The sequence below is a fragment of the Oryctolagus cuniculus genome, chromosome 11 (genome assembly GCF_051225735.1).
Source record: "Oryctolagus cuniculus isolate XC-2025 breed Fujian yellow rabbit chromosome 11, ASM5122573v1, whole genome shotgun sequence".
In the NCBI taxonomy this organism is placed as follows: domain Eukaryota; kingdom Metazoa; phylum Chordata; class Mammalia; order Lagomorpha; family Leporidae; genus Oryctolagus; species Oryctolagus cuniculus.
The window spans coordinates 71,212,940-71,235,684 of NC_142877.1; the positions used below are offsets into that span (position 1 = coordinate 71,212,940).

A 22,745-nucleotide genomic window follows, 5' to 3' on the forward strand; every position below is an offset into this window, starting at 1 on the left:
TTTCCAGAAGATGTGACTTATTTCTGTACACCACGGGTGAAAGGCTGAACAAAGACCATCAGGCCCAAAGAGACGAGGAGAGAGCCAGCGCCACTCTACCCGGGAACACAAAAGTTGTGAACAAAGCTCAGACAGTAAACAAAGGAGAAGGTGTAAAACTCGAGACTTAAATTCTGCAGCTGCCTCTGGGGAGAAAAGTAAAGCTCTCCTTCCCCAAGACATAACTCAATTCACAAATGAAGACCCAGTGCCGGGCCAGGACTGGGACACTGCATCAGCTGGGCCACGCTTGGGGGACTGCTTGTTTATGCCTCTTTTCCTATCTATCTCAGTGGCCACCCATTCTGGATCTGCTGGCTGAGCCACATCTGTGTCCCATAGGCGCCTGGGACTCCGCACACCCTAGGTGTGGCCCAGCTTGCTCTTGAGGTCTTCAGGTTCAGAGCTGCTTTAAGGAGTCCAGGGTTGACAGCAGCAGCGACGCCATGTCTTAGCTCACCGTCGGTGACAATCAGGGTATCTGAGTCCCTTGCAGTTGAGCTTTGCCTGCCTTTGCAGGCTTGGCTTTCAGTCTGCAGCCGCCCTCACTCCCACTCAAACCTGGTAAACCCCCCAAGCACAAGAACATAGCACCAAGAGGCCTGAGGTTAGCTTGCAGTCTGCAGCGAGCTTCAACCCTGCTGGAGCCTTAAACAAGCCAGTCTGAGGCACGTGGATGGCTTACTCCCGATTTCCAGGGACTGACCTGGGCTTCAGACAAGGGCCTGCTCAGTAAAACAGCCTGGGCCCCACCTCAGGCCTCTCCTTCCCAGACAGGGCAGGGCAGAGACGTCTATAGACGTGTCAGCCTCAGCCACCCGGACGCATCCTGGCAAGTGGTGACGCTGCCCCAGTAAACGCAGAGCAGCCTGGCAGATCCGGGGGTTCCCAAAGCCAGAGCAGTAGCAAGAAAGGGCTGTTCGCCCTCTGCAGCCACAGACAAAAAGATTCTTTGACTCCTAATTGAGCACTAATGGGGAGAGAACCTTTCTATTAAATAACCACCCTGGATCAGTTTTTTGAAATCACATTTCATTAAACTAGAAAACAAAAAGCCTCCATTGTAAACCACAAGGGGGCAGGGTTGATGTGCTTATATATAATTATATTTCCAATCTTGTTCACATCTGATTACAAGGAGGAACAGATAAATATTCTTCATAAACTCAGTGCATTAGACCTATAATTCCTCCAAATTAGTAAGAGTTACGTAATTTGTATGTTATTTCCCAGTTTTTAAAGCTGCTCCATTGGCAGTATTCTTATCAATACCCTTCAAAGCCTGATTCAATTCAGTGGTTGGCAAATAACCTTTATAGCTAAATGGAAATTTTGAAAAGAAGAGTGTGGTTACATCAAGCATATTTCACGCTCAGTTGCACTCCTATTTTGATACTGATGAAGAATGAATTCTGGAAAAGAACAGGCAAGCGTAACACTAAAGGATCAGTAGAGGTAGAAATATAATAGAAATATTAAATTAATATGTGTCTCAACAGGAAAATCCAGTGCAGAATGAAATGCCAGAATACCGGCCGGCGCCATGGCTCAATAGGCTAATCCTCCGCCTTGCGGCGCTGGCACACCGGGTTCTAGTCCCGGTCGGGGTGCCGGATTCTGTCCCAGTTGCCTTTCTTCCAGGCCAGCTCTCTGCTATGGCCTGGGAGTGCAGTGGAGGATGGCCCAGGTGCTTGGGCCCTGCACCCCATGGGAGACCAGGAGAAGCACCTGGCTCCTGGCTTCAGATCAGCATGGTGCGCTGGCCACAGCGCGCCGGCCGCGGTGGCCATTGGAGTGTGAACCAACGGCAAAGGAAGAATTTGTCTCTCTCTCTCACTGTCCACTCTGCCTGTCAAAAACAAACAAACAGAATACCAAGCACAAGAGGATATAGTGAAGAAGGAGAAAAGCCCAATACTTAGGTTTATAAGCTTCGTTAAGATGCCGTGAATCAGATGACATTCCGCAAACCCCTGTTACAGGGAACCAACCCCCTGCGTGCCCGAGCCGGCCAGTCAGACCAGCCCAGTGCGCTCCCAGCAGTCCCTGCGCACCCCTGTTCAGGTCAGGACACGGAGCGGGGCTGTCGGTATGAAAGTGAGGGAGGGCGTTCGTTTTAGAGATGTGGTCAAGAGCAGGTGTTTACTGTCTCTGCTCTTGGTTCTCTGCCCGTGCACTCCCCTCCTTTGGCCTGCCTTAGTCTCCTTTTTAGCAGGTGGAAAGCTTTGGGGTGAAGCTTATGGAAAATTCTGAGATTTATACGATGATGCAGGAGACCCAGGCAGCAAACCTCTTCAACACACGCACACACCTTCCACCTTGGATCAATGCAGTGGCATAACTGTTCTGCCAGTTCCTGATATTCCTTCCTCCAGGCCATGCTGAATGAAGAAACATAACGCTGGCACGGCAGAAGAGTCCTCCACAAATGCTTGGAGAGCCACTGACTGCGGAACCAACGTGCCCTACGTGTGATTCCGTCGCTGTCACAGGTACTGCGTTTCTTCTGGTGCACGGTTTTCTAAGCACACACCTGGACCGGAATTATCAGCACCCTGGCATGATGTTCTCAGTTGGCGAGGCCTCGCTCTGACCCCCTGGAGATGGGGCTGCACCCTCTGGTGCGTCTGCCATACATGCTTGAAGAGCTACCCCTGGCTTCCCTCTTCCCGCTTGTCCATCTGCGATAAAGGCCAGCCAGCCTTCAGAAAACGGGCGGGGGAGATTCCCAGTGACAGGTCGTTTGCACCATTGAGGGGTGGGAGGGGTGGAAGCTAACGGGGCTAGGTCACCACCCCAGTTCTGCAAAAACTGGCGTCTGGGTCTGTGATAGTAGATGGGAAATGACAAGCAAAGCTGGCTTTTGTGTAAATGGGAGAAACTGCACCAGAGGACCCTCCTGTTTTCCTGCTCTTTTGCCAGATTCAAGGCCATTCAACATGTAAAGTCAGGTGTACCATGGACTTCTGTATCCCATATGTGTCACACTTGCTCTTGTAGGAGCAGGCGGGCACTGCGTTTCTTACACACTGCAGATACTCCTGCAGAGAGAATTCTTAACCGTTTTTCCTGGCACCGTAAATGAGACTGCACCTAGAAAACATCAGTGGCAGCTTGCACCTGCTCTAAGCAAAGGCCTTGCCAGATGCTGCATTTTGTGTTAAGGAATTAAAAAATTTTAACAAACCTAGGTGCACCTGTTTCATATATTCGATCAACGAGGCTTTGTTATAATTCCAGAAGGATGGCAGCTCCTCCTCAGGAGGGTATTTGCAGCACGACAGCTCCAGCGTAATTTCAAAGCACTGGGCCCAGATGTAGTTGTAATCTTGCATTCCGCCTAAACACAAGCACAGTTCATCTTTGTTAGGGTGTGTCACTGGAGGGGAGCCAGGCAAAAAGCACCTTGGGGACAAGTGAATGAGGCAGTCGCAGGGAAAGCACATGCAAACAGGAAGGGAGGAATTTGATATTGACATGTCAAATTAGGGCTTGACATTTTCTTATCCAGGCATGGCCAGGCAATCCTAAATGTTCCCATATGGGCCACTAGAGCGGTTGCTCGAAGTTCAACTGCTCATTAAAGTAGGGGTGGAGGAAGGGTCTGTTTTCTTCTGGTTTTTCAATTTTATATTACAAGAAAGTTCATAAAGTAATTTTTTCTGTACACTTTCAATTAACATAAGCTAGAAAGAGATTTCTTTAAAAATATTTCCATAAACTCTCTGTAGTACGTTTAGTATCAGAAGCCAAGTGCACTAATTTGGGGACACAGTAATGACCACCATGAAGCACTATTGCTAGGTGTTATTAAAAGTACTTATGTATCCATTCATTTATGCCACATGACAGTGATCCCTACTTTACAGGTTGGAAAATAACATCTGTGATTACAAGTGATTTCTGCCAGTGGATGGCAGAGACTAGAGTTCGGGCTGTCTCACCCAGGCCTATGCTCTCGCCCACAACACCCAAGTTCTCTAGGGATAAGAGCAAGGATGCCAGCTGACTCTCAGAGGTAAGAGATCTGGGGGCCGGTGCCGTGGCTCAATAGGCTAATCCTCCGCCTAGTGGCACCAGCACACTGGATTCTAGTCCTGGTTGCCCCTCTTCTAGTCCAGCTCTCTACTATGGCCCGGGAGTGCAGTGGAGGATGGCCCAAGTCCTTGGGCCCTGCACCCGCATGGGAGACCAGGAGAAGCACCTGGCTTCTGCCTTTGGATCAGCACGGTGCGCCAGCCGCAGCGGCCATTGGAGGGTGAACCAATGGTAAAGGAAGACCTTTCTCTCTGTCTGTCTCTCACTGTCCACTCTGCCTGTCAAAAAAAAAAAAAAAAAATCTGGAATCTGCTGCATCTGAGCTTGCCGTTGCTTCTGCTCACTTCCCAGTTCTTCTCTCTGGAGACCCTATTTTCAGAGGGCTACAACCTTTTCATACTAAGATATGAAACTTTTCATGGCTGAGTATCTCTGAATTGAAATGTCTTTAGTGCAACTGAAGTGTGTGTGTGTGTTTTTAATATTTCAGAGGGAGCTCCCATTTATTGGTTTATTCCCTAGGTGACTGCAGACTAGAAGCTGGGAACTCAATCTAGGACTCCCACATGGGTGGCAGATACCTGTAACTTAGCTGTCACTGCTGTCTCCCAGGGTGGAGTCAGGAATGGAGCCAGGGTATCAAACCATGGTTCTCCAGGGGGAATGTGGATGTTATAACCAGTTAGCCAAAGGCTTTTTTTTTTTTAAGGTTTATTTATTTGAAATGCAGAGTTACAGAAGAGTAGAGAGGTGTTCCATCTGCTGGTTCACTCCCTAAATGGCCACAACAGCCTGAGCTGGGAGCTTTTTCCAGGTCTCCCACATGGGTGCAGGGGCCCAAGGACCTGGGCCATCTTCTGCTGTTTTCCCAGGCCATAGCAGAGAGCTGGATTGGAAGTGGAGCAGCAGGGAGTCGAACCAGCACTCATATGGGATGTTGGCACTGCAGGTGGCAGCTTTACCCACTATGCCACAGGGCCAGCTCTGGTAAATTGTGTTTTATAATCACTGGCATCTAGGATATGAAAATATAGTAATTTTGAAGGAAGTAGTTTTTGATAGATTGCTTCATTTTATCTGCCCAGAGGTATGTATTCACAATTCCATCGGGGTTTTTGGAAAGTCCTAAATTACAAAGACTTTTTATTTGAAAGTCAGAGAGAGAGAGAGAGGTCTTCCATCTTCTGGTTCACTCCTCAATTGGCCACAATGGCTGGAGCTGCGCTGATCGGAAGCCAGGAGCTTCTTCTTGGGCCCCTGCACCTGCGTGGGAGACCCAGGACTTGGGTCATCTTCTGCTGCTTTCCCAGGGCATAGCAGAGAGATGAATTGGAAGTGGAGCAGCCAGGTCTTGAACTGGCGCCCATATGGGATGCCCGCACTTCAGGCCAGGGCGTCAGCTTCCTGCGCCACAACGCTGGCCCCATTGAAAAATTTTTAAAAAGTGTTTTTATTTACTTGAAAGGCATGGGCGGCTGGCGCTGCAGCTCACTAGGCTAATCCTCCGCCTTGCGGCACCAGCACACCGGGTTCTAGTCCCGGTTGGGGCACCGGATTCTGTCCCGGTTGCCCCTCTTCCAGGCCAGCTCTCTGCTGTGGCCAGGGAGTGCAGTGGAGGATGGCCCAAGTCCTTGGGCCCTGCACCCCATGGGAGACCAGGATAAGTACCTGGCTCCTGCCATCGGATCAGCGCGGTGCACCGGCCGCAGCGCGCTGGCCATTGGAGGGTGAACCAATGGCAAAGGAAGACCTTTCTCTCTCTCTCACTGTCCACTCTGCCTGTCAAAAAAAAAAAAAAAAAAAAGCATGGGCTGGCAATGTAGCAGGTGGATTAAACCACCACATGCAATGCTGACATCCGATGTCAGTTTGGGTTGGAGTCTTAGAGTCCTGGCTGTTCGGCTTCCAGCCCAGCTCCCGGTTCTTGGGAAAGCAGCTGAAGATGGTCTAGTGCTTGAGACCCTGCCACCTGTGTGGGAGACCCAGGTGGAGTTCCAGGCTCCTGGCTTTGGCCTGGCCTTAGGAGTAAACTAGCAGACATAGGATTTCTGTCTCCTCTGGTGCTCTGCCTTTCTTTTAAGGTTTATTTATTGATTTGAAGGGACTCATACTTGAGCTATCATCTGCTGCTTCCCAGGATAGGTATTAACGGGGAGCTAGAACAGAAGTGGAGTAGGCAGCACACTGACATGGGATGTGGGTAGCACAGGTGGAGACTTAACTCACTGAACTACAGCACCCACCCCAGAAAGCTTTAATGCTAAGAAAATGGTTAGATAATATGTAAGTAACACCCTAGATGCAATATTTTATATACTAAGTAATATCTATGTGGGTTCAGAGTCCAGAGCGGATTCTTTCTCTGTCCTTCTGTTTAAGTCAAAGGAATGGGGCAAGAGAGAAGACAAAACAAAGTGGAGTTTGAGTGGTAGAACACGTGTGCATGAGGGACTCCTAGCAGGAATCTGGGGTTGAGAAGGCCAAGCATGGATGGGGTATGGTTCTGGGGAAAGCCAGTGGACCTGGCCAGCAAGATATGCAAGGTGGACTCTGAATCTCCAAAGCCAGGGCCGGCTTTCTGTTTTCTTCCTGATGAGGGCACATATCTCACACAGAGGCAGGCACACTTGGGAATAACTCCCAGCAACCCCTGGCATTCCTAGCCAATTCCCTCCACACCAGATTGGTCTTGAAAGTTACCGCTGGTGACCCCATGGAAGACAGCACAGCACCCTTTCCTAGCTCTGAAGATGAAGCCCTTGGCGGGGCTGTAAAGGCTGAGGTGTTGGCTAGCTGCGCCTGCCAGTCATGGCCAGTGCTTATTTATGTTACCTGGAAAGTAACAGAGAGCCACCACACACACAAGTACAGCTTACAGGGTGGGCGCTGGGCCTAGCAGTTAAGATGCCCACATCCCATTTCAGAGTGCATGGTGTGAGTGCCAGCTCCGCCTCTGAGTACGGCTTCCTGACAGTGCTCACCCTGGGAGGCAGCAGTGAGGACTCAAGTAGTTCACCCCTGTGGAGACGTGGATGGATTTCCTGGCTCCCAGCTTCAGTCTGGCCCAGCGGTGGTTCTTGTGGCTGTAGAGGGAGTAAGCCTAGTGGATGGGAACTCTGTCTCTGTCACTCTGCCTCTCAAAAAGAATTTTTGAATATTTATTTAAGGAAATGGATAAAACCTCCATCTGCAGTGCCAGCATCCTGTATGGATACCAGTTTGGGTTCTGGCTGCTCTACTTCCTATCCAGCTCCCTGCAAATAGGCCATCCTCCACTGCTTTCCCAGGTGCAAGTCCTTGGGCTCTTGCACCCATGTGGGAGACCTGGAAGAAGCTCTTGGCTTCAGCCTGGCCCAGCCCTGGCCGTGGCAGCCATTTGGGGAGTGAACCAGTAGATGGAGGATCGCTCTGCCTTTCAAATAATTTTTTAAAAAGATTTAAAAAAAAACTTGAAAATAATATATTTATTTTTATTTATTTGAAAGGCAGAGAGATCCTCTATTCACTGGTTCACTCCCCAAATGGCCACAATAGCCAGGGCTGGGCCAGGCTGAAGCCAGGTGCTTCTTCCAGATCTCCCATGTGGGTGCAGGGGCCATCTTCCAGTGCTTTTCTCAGGCCATTAGCCGGGAGCTGGATCGGAAGTGGAGTAGCCGAGAGTCAAACTGGCGATGCAGGTAGAGGCTTAACCTTCTATGCCACAGTGGGTAGCACAGGTGGAGTGCTTAAAAAAAATCTTAAGAGACCCAGCTTGTGGAAAACTACCTGATACCTACACATCCAAAGGGAAAACTGGGGAAGGCACCCTCGGAAGAGGCCTGTATCTTGCTGCAGGAAGAGCCCAGCTAACCAGGTGGAGGGGGATGCTATAGCGCTCCAGCCCGCTGCCCTGCTGCCTGCCCTAAACCCCAGCGGCTCCTGCTTCACTTTGCCTCCCCAGACTAGAAGGGGTTCTCTGTGACCTCGGGCTCCTGCTTATATAATTGGCTTCAAATAAGAACAGCCCTCCATGTTTCCCACACAGCAGCCTCACCTCCTCCCTCACCTGGCCGTCCTACTTGAGGGGAAGAAGGCTGGAGCCCCTCTCCCCATTTCCTGCATGGAGAGCCCTCTGGTTAGCCTGCAAGGTGGATTTAAAATCACAGCTCTTCACGGGGACATCCAACTTCTTATACTAACCGGAGGCTCTGGCAATACTGGCTCCCTCCTGCAGTATGATACTTTGCTCAATCCACATCCCTTGGATGGGACATACGCAGCACATTGCTCCAAGCTTCTCACTGGTCCCTGTGGTACACTGTGCCTTTTCTAAGTCTCTTTATTCCAAGTGCACTGCTATCACATTTAGTTGCATGCCTAGCTCCTCTGTCAGACTTGAGGGCAAGTTCCGCCTCTTGTTCATCTTAGCACAGTTCCTGGCTCCTAGCAAGCATCTGAATGAATGGGCAGAAAGGAGCACATCCGAGCATCTCTCAAGCTATCAAGTTGCTGCCACTGCTCCTGTGGTATTGGCTGGTGGAGACATGATGGACAGGACTGCACTGTTCCCAAAGATCTTCTGACAACTGCTGGGTCAGCCTAACCAAGCTGGCACTTCGGTGAAGGCAATAAGGAGGACAGAACGACTGACGAAACACTCACCGTGCAGTGGATACCAGGAGTATCCGTTGGTAACTCCGTTAGGAAAGTTCAGTTTGTTCTCACACTGATCTCCTTTCTTCATGTTGGGGTTTCTTGACGCATAGATATTTGCAAGATATTGAAAAACATCATCATCAGGAGTTACGCTTCGGGAGAGCAACGCCCCAGTTGCTGTATTTGAGAGACAAACCAACACCTATCCGTTGAGTAAGAGGAGACAACACCACACCACACACAGGTTCTAAGTTCCCCAGGGAAATCTTCACCCACTTGTATGTGTGCCCCTGCTCTTTCTACTTGGTAACAATTGTAGACCAAGTCAGTCAGGTGCACATTCAAACTTCTGTAAATGAAACATCCTCATTGTCACTCTTACTCATTTCTGGAGGTCAGTAAACCTTGCTCAGGTACCACAGGGATTAGTTGAAGCCTCTGTGATACTTTATGGGATAAAGTGTGCACCAAGGGACTTAAAGTTTAAAGAGGGGTCAGCAGTTACTGCTCACACGGTTCTTTTCTGTTCGTCCGATTTCCTTTTGCGAATTGACCTAGTCTTACCCTTCCACTGGTGGATATCAGGCGTTGATTGCCGTCCGGCCACGCTGCCCCTCCACGGTTGAATGACAGGGAGCATGACGCCATGTGGGGGCAGTGAGAAAGCGTAGCAGGAAGCGGAGTCCCATCCTATTCAGGGCTTGCAGCCCTAGTCTGGAGCTGGGAAGCCAGGGTCAGACCCGCGTCTGCTTACCTGGAACGCCATTATCAAATGGGTAACTGGCCACCAGGGCACCGCCATGGAGGTTTGCGGAGAGGACAAATGTCTCGGTCTTCAGCCACTTCATGACGGCCACGGTTTCAGGCTGCCTTGAGACGTTATTGTATTCAAAAGCATCGGGGAAGTTTCGATTCAGGTCGTACTGGTTAAAGTTTTCCCTTTAAAAGAAAGATTTTTAATTTCTAGGTTTTATTTGTTGTGTAGGGGAATGGATTCTTGCAGGTCTGGGCTCCTCTTACTTTCACAACACAGGTGACTGCCCTGGTGGCCTCCAATGCACCATACCTGGCACCGGCACCCTCCATTGTCCCCTCCCACGTACGTGACTTGCTCTCACCAGTGGGACCTTAGCTGTTGTGATGAGTAAGGGCTTGCATGTCAGGGCTTCTGCCCTTAGAACGCTCCCTTTTAGAACGCCGAGGCCACAAGGATAGCTCCCCGGTGACAGCCAGAACTGAGGCTCCAGGCACTTGGCCCCACGTCAGGAGCCCATGTCCCTGAGCCATCTCTGCCCAAATTCCTCACACACAGAACTGAGAACAAACAGAAAAGCTGCTCAAAAGTGTGTTTCAGTTAAGACTCAAATTCTTTTAAACAAATAATTAGAGCGGCAGAGAGAAAAGATCTTGCATCTGCTAGTTTCCTCCCCAACTATCTGCAATCGTCAGGGCTGGGCCAGGTGAAAAGCCAAGAGCCTGGAACTGAGTCCAGGTCTCCCACATGGTGGCAGGGCCCCAGTAGTTGAGCCATTCATTACCTGTTACCTCCCAGGGAATACATTAGTAGGCAGCTGGGAGTGGAAACAGAGTGGGGACTCAGATCCAGGTACTGCTATGGGATGCGGAGTCCCAAGTGGTGTTTTAACTGCTGTGCCACTTGTCGCCCCAAGGCTGTGGTTTTGAATCACTGCACTGTGTGACTGTTACACAGCATTCCCTAACACAAGAGTGACCAGGCTACTTTATACAAATGTTTCTGAAAAGTAGAGTGGCCACCTTTAAATATGCTAGAAAAGCTTAAAATTGAGGAGGATGCAGTGGTTCAATTTTATCTTTGGAGGAGCAAACAAATTTATAAGTTGCACAAATATAAGTGTACATTAGACAGCTGAGAAATTCCAGACTTCCCAAGGTGGCTTGTTTAAGTCAGAACTACTGCAGGGGCCGGCGCCATGGCTCACTAGGCTAATCCTCCGCCTTGCGGCACCGGCACCCCAGGTTCTAGTCCCGGCTGGGGCGCCGGATTCTGTCCTGGTTGCTCCTCTTCCAGGCCAGCTCTCTGCTATGGCCTGGGAAGGCAGTGGAGGATGGCCCAAGTGCTTGGGCCCTGCACCCCATGGGAGACCAGGAGGAAGCACCTGGCTCCTGCCTTCGGATCAGCACAGCGCACCGGCCGTAGTGGCCATTTGGGGGGTGAACCAACAGAAAAGAAAGGCCTTTCTCTCTATTTCTCTCACTGTCTAACTCTGCCTGTCAAAAACAAAAACAAAAACAAAAAAACAAAACAAAAAAAACCCAACCCAAACCACTACTGCAGGACAAACTTTGTGGCTCGTTCTTGGACTGCTGGCTTCACAAATGAACCAGTAACCATCATGGGCCTGGGGGCCTGGGGACTGTGCCGGGCACTGGGGATCTTAAAGCAGTGAATACAGTGGACTGGATTCCTGCCCTCAGGGAGCTTGCAGTTTAGAAGAGAGATTCAACAGGAAATCGGGCACTAAACATTGGACCCGAGTGTCCAGGGTCTACTCTAACAGGTGGGGGGCAGCAGGAGGGCATGCAGGGTCCGGGATGGCAGGTGTAACACACTTCACCTACCAGAGCACCTGGTAGTTCCAGGAGGTGAAGGGACCTGCGGGGCCCAAGCAGATGATGGAGGAGTGACCAAGGCAGCAAGGGAAGGCAGGCCCGGGGTCAAGCCGCCTTATCCAGGATGTCACATCTCCTCCTGCAAGCACCTGGCAGCCCTGGAGGACTTCAGCACATCAGTGACAAGGCACAGTCTCCGAGGCACTTGGCCATTATGTAACTCAGTTTTTTTTTTTTTTTTTTAATTAAAGATTGCTTATTTATTTCAAAGGCAAAGTTAGAGACAGAGAAATCTTTCATCTGCTGGTTCACTCCCCAAATGGCCACCATGGCCAGGCTGAAGCTAGGAGCCAGAAGCTGCTTCCAGGTCTCCCATGTGGGAGGCAGGGACCCAGGCACTTGGGCCATCTTCCACTGCTTTGCATAGGTCATTAGCAGGGAGCTGGGTCAGAAGTGGAGCAGCCTGGACTTGAACCAGCTCCTCCACAATTCCAGCCCCACCCGGTTACCTCTTGTCAGGGCCGAGGGGGTGCCTAAAGGGAGCCTTCATGTTTCATTTTTAAACAAAGGTCAGGTCCATCCTTACCTTCCATTGCTGTAAAAACAGTCGGGATTTTTGACGGCTTCGAATCCATCTGGGTTCATGGAAGGCATGATGTGTATCCGGGTGCTGTTGATGAGGTTTGTGATTTCAGGGTCTTTCCCATGGTTGGTTACGAGATAGTCAATCAGATGGAGCAGCAGTTCCCGCCCAACAGTCTGTGTGGTTACAGAAAAGGAGAAGGGTGTCTGGCCATCGGGAGAACACGCCCCAAAGCACAGATTCCCCTGTGGGACCTCTCCACCTGGCCCAGACTCGTCTGCAGGACTCCTGCTGCCCAACCTGCTGGCATGCTGGCTACTGGCATTTTTTTTTTCCAGATTGAGTTATTTGAAAGAGATAGAGACAGAGACATTGCTGGCTCATTCCCAAAAAGGCCGAAACGGCTTGGAGTCGAGCTAAGACAGGAGCCAGAAGCTTCATCCTGGGGTCTCAGGAGTGTGGCAGGGGCCCAAGCACTTGGGCAACCTTTGACTGCTTTCTCAGGCCACAAGCGGAGAATGGATGGGAAGAGGAGCAGCCGGCACTGTGCCTCAGTAGGTTGATCATCTGCCTGCAGCACCAGCATCCCATATAGGCACTGGTTTGAGTCCCAGCTGCTCCACTTCTAATCCAGTTCCCTGCTAATATGCCTGGGAAAGCAGTAAAAGATGGCCCAAGTCCTTGGGCCCCTGAACCCATTTGGGAGAACTGGAAGAAGCTCCTGGCTTCGGATGGGCCCAGCTTCAGCCGTTGTGGCTATTTGGGGAGTGAACCAGGGGATGGAAAACCTTTCTGTCTCTCCCTCTTACTTTATATAACTCTACCTCTCATATAAATAATAAATTAAAAATCTAAAGAGGAAAAGTTAAAGGGATCATATGTAAATTGGGCTCCTTAAAAAATGAATTTGAGTAAAGATTTTTATTTGCTTGTTTTCTAAAATACTTTCTGGAATGATAAAGAGGTGGAGTCACAGATACAAGTGTTATGTTTCCATGGATGGCCTCGTAATGTATGACAGCCATCATGTATACCCACATTGGATCTCAGAGAACCCTGCATTGAACATCATAAATAAATAAAAATTTATTTTTGCTTTAATTACAAAAAAAAAAAAAAATTTGAAAAGCAGAGAGAGAGAGAGAGTTCCCATCTGTTGTGCTGGTTGACTGTGGCTGGGCCAGGTTGGAGCTGGGAGTTGGGAACTCAGTCCAGGTCTTCCAGGTGGGTGGCAGGAACCCAGGTACTTGAGCCATCATGAGCGACCTCCCCAGGGTGCCCATTAACAAGAGGCTGGAGCTGGAAGCAGAGCCCGACTCACACCCAGGCACTCCCATACAGGATATGCCTGTCCCAAGTGGTATCTTGACTGCCGACCAAATACCTACCCCAGAACAGTATAGATAATAGAGAAGGATCCAAGTTTGTGATAAACATAATTTAGATTCCTAATTTCTGTGTTTCTCTACCCCCAAATTTCCAAGTTCTGTTGGACATTTGTATAATTTTTGCCATATCTATATTTCTGGCTTCCACATTCTCATGTTTCTGAAACTTTAGTCATTTGCACTTCATGTTTTGTCATATCTATATTATCCATATACTATTTTTACTTTGATTTATTTAAATGGACTTTTTACTTACATTAAAAATGAAGCTTTGGGGGCCAGCACTGTGGCACAGTGGGTTAAAGCCCCAGCCTGCAGTGCCATCATCCCCCATGGGCACCCGTTCGTGTCCCAGCTGCTCCACTTCTGATCCAGCTCCCTGCTAATGCACCTAAGGCAGGCAGTGGAGGATGGCCTTGGGCCCCTGCACCCACCTAGGAGGAGGTTCCTGGCTCCTGGTTCCGGATCAGCCCAGCTAAGGCCTTTGCAGCCATCTGGAGAGTGAACCAGTGGATGGAGCTCTCTCTGTATCTACCTCTCTGTCCCTAACTCTGTCTTTCAAATAAACTAAATTTTTTTGAATGAAGCTTTGTATCGTTAGCCCTTTGCTAGATATATATTTCTAATATACATTAAATAAAAGCATGACTATTACAATTTTTAAATTGTCATATTCACTTAGAATTATCACTAAAGAAACTGGAGGCCTGTGAGAGGGCTTACATTCCTCAAGAGAGTTTTGCCACTTTTCTTATTAAAATAGTTGGGGCCAGTGTTGGGGATTGGTAAAGCCGCCTCCTGCGATGCAGGTAAGTCCCAGCTGCTCCACTTCCAATCCAGCTCCCTGCTAATGGCCTGGGAAGAGCAGCAGCAAATGATCCAAATGCTTGGGCTCCTGCCACCCACGTAGGAGATCCACATGGAGCTCCTGGCTCCTGGCTTCAGCCTGGCCCAGCCCTGGGTGTCACGGCCGTTTGGGAAGTGAACCAACAGATCTCTGTCCCTCCCTCTCCAGCTCTGCCTTTCAAATACATCTTTAAAAAAAGTTACATTTTAGCTTTATGATAGGAAGACTTGATCAGACTTTATCAAGTTCTCCCTCTAATGCTAGCCTGCAGGACACTGCTAAGGGCTGGGAAGTGGGAAACCAGGGCAGCAGGGGGTGAACGGGCCCAGGGTCGCAGACACTGATGTGGGCTGCGAAGGAAGAGCTTTACTGGGGCCTCAGCTGGCTCGGTTAGGGCTGCACTGCGGGAAGCCATCGCTGCGGCCCAGGATGAGCAGCCCTCGGTGACATTCCTCACCCTGTCCCCTCACTGGCACATAGAGGCCCCCGTTTATGAATCTGTTACCCCAATGAACACAGAATAATTGAAATCAGGCCTAAGAAAATTGGGGCTGTGTGACTTATGCAGTCACAGGTAGCCAGAAAATTCAGAGTGGAAACGAGTACAGTCAATTCTGACTCAAGCATTTTCCTACTCGTTTTTATCTTCCTCTTCCATTGGTCCTGATCTTCCTTTTTGACAGGTAAGATTGTCACGGCAAAAAATCCTTACATGCAAATAGCCAAAAAGCCATGCAAACCTCACACAGGGTGTCCACATTTAAGAGTACATTCTGGAAGATCTGACACTGGCTGCCCTGAAGTCAGAGAGGGAGGAGCTGGGACTCAAAATTGCGAAAGGCGACTTCACATGAGACAAGTGGCTGTTGTAAGGAGCTTTCTCAGAAGGGTGCAAGGAGAGAGGAAAGAAAAAAGAAAGTGACCGGGACTCTCTTGTGGTTCCTTATACTGTTTATTGTTTGTTCACTCCCCAGGGGCCTACAGCACCTAGGGCTAGGCCAGGCAGAAGTTTGGAGTTGGGAATTCAAACCAGGTCTTGCTGGTGTGCGCAGGAATTCAGTCACATGAGCCGTTACCTCCATCTCCCAGGCTCTGCCTTAGCATGAAGCTGGAGACGGAGCTGGGAATGAAACCCAGCTGGGACCAGGGCAGCTCAACTGCCAGGCTGCACTAGCCTGCCCCGCAGCTCTAGACATTTCTAAGTGCTGACCAGAGACCACAGGATGATTTCATCAGGAAAACCTGGAGGCCCATTGAGTCTTAAGTAGCGGGTGGTGTGTGAGTGTCAGTTATGGAAACCCCTAGTGGTTCTGAATGTGAATTTCTTAACTCTAAATCACACATTCTCAAGCATGCAAGAACTCGGCACGTGAGTTAACAATGAAATTGAAATAGGGGTCAGCGCTCTGGTGTAGTGCTGCAGTGCTGGCATCCCACGTGGGTGCCGGTTCGAGTCCTGGCTGCTCCACTTCCGATCCAGCTCTCTGCTATGGCCTGGGAAAGCAGAAGATGGCCCAAGTCCTTGGGCCCCTGCATCCAGGTGGGAGACCTGGAAAAAGCTCCATGTTCCTGACTTCGTATCAGCCGTGGCTATTGCAGCCATCTGGAGAGTGAACCAGCGGATAAAAGACCTCTCTCTCTGCCTCTCTGTAACTCTGACTTTCAAATAAATCTTAAAAAAAAAAAAAAAAAAGTTTATAATGAACGAACAAGCTGAAGTCAGGAAGAGAGAAGAGGAAGTGATTTTCAAAGTGTTAATTTTTCATAGCTAACTATTCAAAGCCTGGGGGGAAACAAGATACTATCAAAGGATGAAATATATTTAAGAATAACTACAGTTTCAAAATGGCTTCATTATCTTTTCAAAAAAGATTTACTTAAAAGGCAGAGTTACAGAGAAAAAGGGAGAGACAGATCTTCCATGTACTGGTTCACTCTCCAAATGGCCTCAACAGCTGGGGTTGGGCCAGGCCAAAGCCTGGAACTCCATCCAGGTCTCCCATGTGGGTGCAGAGGTTCAAGCACTTGAGCCATCTGCTGCTTTCCTGTGTGCATTAGCAGGGAGCTGGATTGGAAGTGGAGCAGCCAGGACTTGAACTGGTACTCATATGGAATGTGGGTATCCCAGAAGGTGGCTTATCTGTTGCATGACATCAGCCCCTCTTAGTGTTCCTCACCGTTAGAAAGATCTTTTGATGATCAATCTCTTATTTTGAAAAAACATTCATCAAGCTCACTGATTAGTTTTACCTTAGTTTTATTTTTCTGCTCAGAAATTGAAGTACAGTTAAGTTTCAGGCCTCCTATTTAAAGATAACACATACAGGGGCTGGCACTGTGGCACAGTGGATTAAGCCATTGCCTTTGGCTGGCATCCCATATCAGAGCCCCAGTGCAAGTCCTGGCTGCTCCGCTTCCAATCCAGCTCCCTGCTAATGCACTTAGGAAGGCAGATGATGGCCCAGGGACCTGGACCCCTGCCATCCATGTGGGAAACCAGACAGAGTTCTAAGCTCCTGGCTTCAGCCTGGCCTAGTCCCGACTGTTGTGGCCATCTGGAAAGTGAGTCAGCAGATAGATCTGTCTCTCACTCTCTGTTCCTCTGCCTTTCAAGTAAGTAAAAGTAACAATTTAAAAAAAAGGGCGAGGGAAGGTGCTGTGCTGTGGTGCAGCAGTTAAGCCACTGCCTGCAATACCAGCATCCCATATGGGCCCCTACACTCCACTTTGGATCCAGCTCCCAGCTAATGCACCTGGGAAAGTAGCAGAGGATGGCCCTGCACTCATGTGGGAGTCCTGCCTTCAGCCTAGGCTAGCTGTAGCCGTTGCAACCATCTGGGGGATGAACCAGTAGATAGAAGATCCCTCTCTTTGTCTCTCCCCGTGTCTGGAACTCTGCCTTTCTGTCATAAACAATGACATTTTACTTTATATATATATATATATATATTTTTTTTTTTTTTGACAGAGTGGACAGTGAGAGAGAGAGAGAGAGAAAGGTCTTCCTTTTCCGTTGGTTCACCCCCGTATGGCTACTACGGCCAGCACGCTGCACTCATCTGAAGCCAGGAGCCAGGTGCTTCTCCTGGTCTCCCATGCGGGTGCAGGGCCCAAGCACTTGGGCCACAGCAGAGAGCTGGCCTGGAAGAGGGGCAACCAGGACAGAATCCGGTGCCCCGACTGGGACTAGAACCTGGTGTGCTGGCACCGCAGGCGGAGGATTAGGCTCTTGAGCCCCAGCGCTGGCGACTTTACATATTTTTTTAAGTTTTTTTTTTTTTTTTTTTTTGAAAGGCAGAGTAACAGACCATCCACTGGTTCACTCTCTAAATGTCTATGACATCCAGGGCTGGCCCAAGCTGAAGCCAGGAACTCCATTTGGGTCTCCCACATGGATGGCAGGTACTGAAGGTCTTGGGCCATCATCTGCTGCTCTGCAGGTGCATCAGCAGGGAGCTGGATCAGAAGTGGAACAGCTGGGACTCAACCAGCACTGATACGGGAGGTGAGCGTTCCAGGCAGTGGCTTAACTTGTTGTAGCACCACACTCCCCCACTTTATATTCTTAATTCCTCTTGTCATTTTTAAAACTATTTATTTATTTGAAAGACATAGTTAGAGAGGTAGAGCCTGAGAAAGAGAGAGAGAGGGGGAGAGACAGAGGGGGAGAGGTCTTTCATTTACTGGTTCACTCCCCAATCGGTTGCAATGGCCAGAGCTGAGCTTATCCAAAGCCAGGAGCCTCCTCCGGGTCTCCCACATGGGTGGAGGTGCCCAAGGACTTGTGCCATCTTCCACTGCTTTCCCAGGCCACAGCAGAGAGCTGGATCAGAAGAGGAGCAGCCGGGTCTTGAACCGGTGCCCATATGGGATGCTGACACTGCAGGCTGGGGCTTTATCCCGTTGCACCATAGCACCGGCGCCGCCTCTACAGACATATAGATGTCTAGGATGATGCCTAGCAGAGAGTAATGCTGGCCATTTCTGGATGACAGTATTCTTGTGAGTTTTCTTTCTTCTTATTTAGTATTTTTAAGATTTATTGATTTGAAAGGTAGAGTTAGAGAGAGAGGTAGAGACAGAGATCTTCTATCTGCTGGTTCACTCCCCCAGTGGCCGCAGTGATCCAGGCTGGGCCAGGCTGAAGCCAGCTGCCTCTTCCCGGTCTCCCAAGTGGATGCAGGGGCCCAGGGACTTGGGGCATCTTCTACTGCTTTCCCAGGTGCATTAGCAGCGAGCTGGATCAAAAGTGGAGCAACCGGGACTTGAACTGGCATCCATATGGGATTTTAGTTCTGCAGGCTGGGCTTTAACCTGCTGTGCCACAGCACTGGCCCCAAGTATTTTATTTTATTATTACTTTTTAATCAAAGAAAACCTATGCCATTCTTCAGAAACAAAATCACAGTGCTTTCAGGAACACAAATGTATAACTGAAGTATATTCTGTTTGTCTCAATTCTTCACTGCGGAGGGCAAAAAGAAATTCTTGGAAATAGAACACAGAACCAACTGAAAGGTCATTTTAAAAATGCAGAGATAAGCAGATGAAATTTCAGAAGGAATTAAACAAAATGCTGTGTTTTTGGTTGGGCCATATTTTGCTCCCTCTTTAAGAGCATTTTTATGCCAAATATTATTCAAATTAATTCTTCCAACCTTAATGTAAATGTCTCTAACATTCATGTTTTATGTATAAACTTCCCTTCATTTAAAATTAAGCCTTTGAGTAGGAAACCCTGGAGAATTCAAGTTTTAAAAAAGAATGTGGTTAAAATATTGTCCATGAGCGTAGCCAGCCTTTCATTCAACACCTCACTTCCTTCCTGTGGCATGGGCACTCAATGAAAGAACCCCTCATTAGGTGGCCGACAGCTCTGATGAACCCCATTTCTGCGCCTTTCACTGATAATTCATCCTGTGGTTGCAGTGGCAAAACCCAGAAAGCAGAAAAATTCTCCATCAATTCTGGTGAGCTGTAACTTATTAGACAGATAAAATCGAGCGCCCTAGCTCCTGCGGAATGCAGGTGGTGGCAGAGGTGGTAGTTGACATGGCCACTGTAGTACGTATATGAGGGAGGGACAGAGACAGAGACAGAAACCAAAGCCACCCCACCCACGGAATCTGAAATGCTACACTGCGATGCAGCTTCCGGGGGAAGTTAAGTCTGTCCACAACGGTGCGGTACAGAGTGCATTCATTTGACGCCGTAGTTACTCCTTCCTTGGGTGTCACCTTAGAGAGCCTGCACCCCCAGCAGAGTGCCGGGGTTTGATGCCCAGCTCTGACTCCAGCGTCCTGCTAAGACAGGCCCTGTTAATCCCGGGAGGCAGCAGGTGACAGGTCCAAAGTTGGATTCTTGCCATCCACACAAGAGACCTGGATTGTGTTCCTGGCTGCCAGCTTCAGCCCCAACCCAGCCTCAGTCATTGTGGGCATCTGGGGGGAAAGCCAATAGATGAGGGTGTGTGTGTGTGTATGTGGGTCTGTGCTTTGCTTCTAACCCAGCTCTCCTGCTAATGCACCTGGGAAAGCAGTGGCCATTGCACTCCAGTGGCCCCTGTACCCACTGGGGAGCCCCGGAAGAAGCTCCTGGCTCTTGATTTTGGCCTGGCCCCAGACCTGGCTGCTGGGCTATTTGGAGAGTAAACCACTGGATGGAAGATCTCTGTCCTGCTAGTCAAATAAGACAAATCTTTAAAACTATGTATCAGCTGGAACATCGCACTATCTAGCAGACTTTCCCTGCCTTCCCAAGCTTGGGTCCACACCTATACCATTTAACTCCACACCGGTCATTACAATCCTGGACTGACACTCCCACCCCACCTGCCAGCTGAGCCTTGGGGGCAAGGATCGTCGCCACTTCCCCTGACCCCGGCACTCCTTGTCCAGCTCCTCCTCTGTCATGTATTCAGTACCTAACTTAATTCCTGTTGACACGTCTATCACAGGGGAGGTCCAGAGTGCTCCGAGGACGAGCTTTCTGAAAACACAAGGACTTACGGGGCCGAGGGAGGGGAGATGTGCAAATGCTCAGGTCATCCCATTTGAAGAATTCTCAATACTGAACACTTTATATAGGCGTGGGGGGCAAAAATGCTGCCTACGATAGGAACTCAGGATAGCAGGTTGCCCCGTCCCAGTCTCACAGAAGAGAGAGAGAGACAAAGAGGTCGTCATTTTGATATAGGGCCCAGGACAGGCACGGAGTTGGGAATAAAGCAGCTGGAAAACACTCCACAGTCTCCGTCTCTAGCCTTGTGTGTCAACTCCAACCCTGAAAATTGCAAACCCGGTATACCCACATTCCCATGACTCCCCTGGGTCTCCTACACAGGGAAGATGATGACGCCACAAACACACCTAAGCTCGACTCCACGTGCAAACACCATGAAACTCCTGGAAAACCTCATGCCCACTAAGCCCCACCCAGGCCCCATCCTATTTGTATATTCAAATTAGGGTCCCACTGCATAAAGGAGGCTCCTGGACTTGGAAGCTCACTCTCTCTGCCTTCTCCTGGGCTCTCTCCTTGTGGGCAGCTCTCTGGCCCTCCTGGCAAGTATCTCTCCTCTCTGATCCAACTTTCTGCTTATGATCTGGGAAGGCAGTAAAGTCTCCCCTGCACTCTCGTGGGAAGAAGCTCGCCGGAAGAAGCTCCTAGATCCTGGCTTCGGATCAGCCCAGCTCCAGCCGTTGCGGCCATCTGGGGAGTGAACCAGCGGATGGAAGACCTTTCTGTCTGTAACTCTCTTTCAAATAAAAAAATCTTTTTTTTTTTTTTTTTTGACAGGCAGAGTGGACAGTGAGAGAGAGAGACAGAGAGAAAGGTCTTCCTTTGCCATTGGTTCACCCTCCAATGGCCGCCGCAGCCGGCGCACCGCGCTGATCCGATGGCAGGAGCCAGGAGCCAGGTGCTTTTCCTGGTCTCCCATGGGGTGCAGGGCCCAAGCACCTGGGCCATCCTCCACTGCACTCCCTGGCCATAGCAGAGAGCTGGCCTGGAAGAGGGGCAACCGGGACAGAATCCGGTGCCCCGACCGGGACTAGAACCCGGTGTGCCAGCGCCGCTAGGCGGAGGATTAGCCTAGTGAGCCGCGGCGCCGGCCTAAAAAAATCTTTTAAAAAAAACCCTCTAAGTACAAACATTTAGACATCAAAATACATCTCAGAAACCATCTGTTAATTTATCTTTTATCTTTAGGTTAAACGACATGGCCACTGTTATCAAGGGAATATTTTTCCATTCAAAATATGTATCCTGGAATACATGAACTATGACACCAGACATGAAATTCTAAATGTGATGTGGATTTTTTCTGAAATCTACACCTGAAAAATGATCATAGTAAAAATGAGTCATCAATGTTTAAGAAACAGAAGGTTAAAAAAAAAAAAAAACAACCTACAACCTCTAACCTTCTTCCTTCCCCACCCCAAAGTGGATTACAATTCAGTTAAACTTAACAAACCCATTAACTACCTGCTGGCCTACAGGTGCTGAAGTCAAGGGTTCCAATCCAGGCTCTGACCTGTACTTTGTCTCCTACTGCGTTAGCATAAAGCTGTAGGCACCCAATTCTGGTTTTTAAATGTTTGCTTGTTTTCATTCCATTTGAAAGGCAGAGAGAGATAGAGACAGAGATTCTATCTGTTGGTTCACTCCCCAAATACCTACAACAGCCAAAGCTAGGACAATCCAAAGCCAGGAGCCAAGAGCTCCATCTGAGTCTCCCATGTGAGTGGCAAGGACCCAAGTAGTTGAGCCGTCTATCACTGCTGCCTCCCTAGGTGCATGCCAGCAGGGAGCCAGGACCAGCAGGCACTCAGATACGCGATGCGGGTGTCCCCGGCAGTGACATAACCGCTGCATAAAGGCCTACCTCTAGGCACCCAATTCTTTAAGCACAGTCATGCCTCGCTTCGGTATTTCCAGTAGGGAGGAATGAAAGATGTCTCACCAATGTAGACAGTACTCGAATGATTTTTTTCCTACCAATATTTAAGAGCACGTTTCAGAAGACAGGGACAAGACAAAGCAAGGAGGGCTCCGGGAAGGAACAAGGTGGCGATGGTCTCAGGCTGCTCTCTGGCAGCCACATTTAGGCTGAAGATGTGAGAGATCCCTAGCTTCAGAGCTCTTGCTTTTGGATTTTTGGTTATAGTTCACTACAAAGTAAGCCAGGAGAAGGAGGAGGTGGAGGTGGTGGTGACGGTGAAGGGGGGACAAAGACCTCATCTCAAACATCTTATATATTTGCAGGGTTCAGGGAATGATAGAGAAGTCCAGCGTGCCCAGCATCAGCCCTTGCGATAAAAAAAAAAGACTTCAGGTGAAGCAAGTGCAGCTAATTTGGAGCCTGCATAAATTAAACCCGGAATTCGGGCTTCCACAATTCACATGCTTCAAAGTGTATGCAAAGTAGGGCTGGATAAACCAGAGAAACACCCAGCAGTCTTATGAAGACCAGAAAGGCAGGCTGCCCGCAATGTTTCTTCCTTGCTCTTCCAAAAGCAGCATGAACACTGGACGACGGAGGCTCATCGCGGGCACTTTGTCACTGCCCAGGGCGATTCCACGGCAGTGAAGGTATAGGAAGAGATGGGGACAGAGATGG

General features: G+C 49.3%; 1 protein-coding gene across 6 annotated transcripts in view; it reads right to left on the reverse strand.

Annotated features, from left to right (window-relative positions):
- Positions 1-22,745, reverse strand: part of CPM (carboxypeptidase M) — a 144,250-nt gene that overhangs the window by 9,381 nt on the left and 112,124 nt on the right. For all 6 annotated transcript variants that reach the window (XM_051846436.3, XM_051846435.3, XM_089308655.1 and 3 more), the window contains 4 exons: positions 11,891-12,063; positions 9,467-9,651; positions 8,719-8,889; positions 3,227-3,379 (listed from right to left, as the gene is read on the reverse strand). In XM_051846436.3, the coding sequence (XP_051702396.1) occupies positions 3,227-3,379; positions 8,719-8,889; positions 9,467-9,651; positions 11,891-12,063 (682 nt within the window). The remainder of the gene's footprint in view (positions 1-3,226; positions 3,380-8,718; positions 8,890-9,466; positions 9,652-11,890; positions 12,064-22,745) is intronic.